The sequence below is a fragment of the Frankliniella occidentalis genome, unplaced genomic scaffold (genome assembly GCF_000697945.3).
Source record: "Frankliniella occidentalis isolate FOCC.00 unplaced genomic scaffold, Focc_3.1 Scaffold211, whole genome shotgun sequence".
Taxonomy (NCBI): domain Eukaryota; kingdom Metazoa; phylum Arthropoda; class Insecta; order Thysanoptera; family Thripidae; genus Frankliniella; species Frankliniella occidentalis.
This window is the reverse complement of record NW_026267337.1, coordinates 100,667-101,552: the sequence shown is the minus strand read 5'-3', so window position 1 is coordinate 101,552 and position 886 is coordinate 100,667. Positions and strand designations below refer to the sequence as shown.

At 62.9% G+C, this 886-nt stretch overlaps 1 protein-coding gene across 1 annotated transcript in view; it reads left to right on the top strand.

The window, feature by feature from the left end:
• The window catches only part of LOC113214910 (zinc finger protein 544-like), a 35,776-nt gene that overhangs the window by 34,326 nt on the left and 564 nt on the right, over positions 1–886 (top strand). Inside the window, exon 7 of the mRNA XM_052272549.1 lies at positions 283–398. Coding sequence (XP_052128509.1) covers positions 283–398 — 116 coding nt within the window. The remainder of the gene's footprint in view (positions 1–282; positions 399–886) is intronic.

Here is an 886-nt window from a genome sequence, read left to right as displayed (position 1 = left end):
TGAAGCAGGACGGTCAGCCGGCGGTGCCGCGTGCTCCTGTGCTGCAACAGTCCCGCGGGCCCAGCAGGCCCCGCTGCTGCTACTGCTGGTTCGGCCCGGACGGCTCTGTGTCGCGCTGAAGTGAAGTGCTCCGCCTGAGCCCTCTAGAAGAGCACCGTCCCCTGCTCGTCGCAATGCGTCGCGGCGGACGACGTTGGGGTCGCACGCGCATGCTGGTGGTCCTGGTGGCGGGGCGGAACTCACGTGACGACGACGGCCTCTGACGCGGTGCTCTTGTTGCAGGCGGCGAGCGCAACTGCTCTAGTGAGACGTCCGCCGGGGAGGATCCTGGAGATGTCACCGTCGACGAGGGTCCCGAGCTGAAAGAGCTGAAACAAGAGGACGAGCAGCTGGGGCTGGTGGTGACGGCGTGCTTCTCGCTGCAGGACGACCAGTGCCCAGCGGAGGCGGCGGCAAGGGACGACCCTGGGGACGGCGAGGTGCAGCCAGAGGAGCGAGACGAAGAAGTTGCGTATCCTCCTGGGAACGCAACAAGTCAGGGTGGCTCTTCTGACCGGTATGCAACCCCCGACGCTCAGCCGGTGCACACCAACCAGCAGGGCGACCAGCAGAAGGCCTCGCGGGTGCTGCGAAAGAGGCAGCTCGGAAGGAAGTACGCCGGCAGCGGGAGCGGAAGTAAAAGCAATCCCAGGGGCGCTCTGCAGGCGAACTCGCCCGGGTGCACCGGCAGGGCCTTCAAGTGCGAAGTCTGCGAGAAAAGTTTTACACGTGCAGATCATTTAAAGACGCACAAAATGTTCCACACTGGTGAAAAACCATTCAGGTGTGATCTTTGTCCAATGCGTTTTACTCAGAAACCCCATCTTGTTGCTCACGTTAGGACACA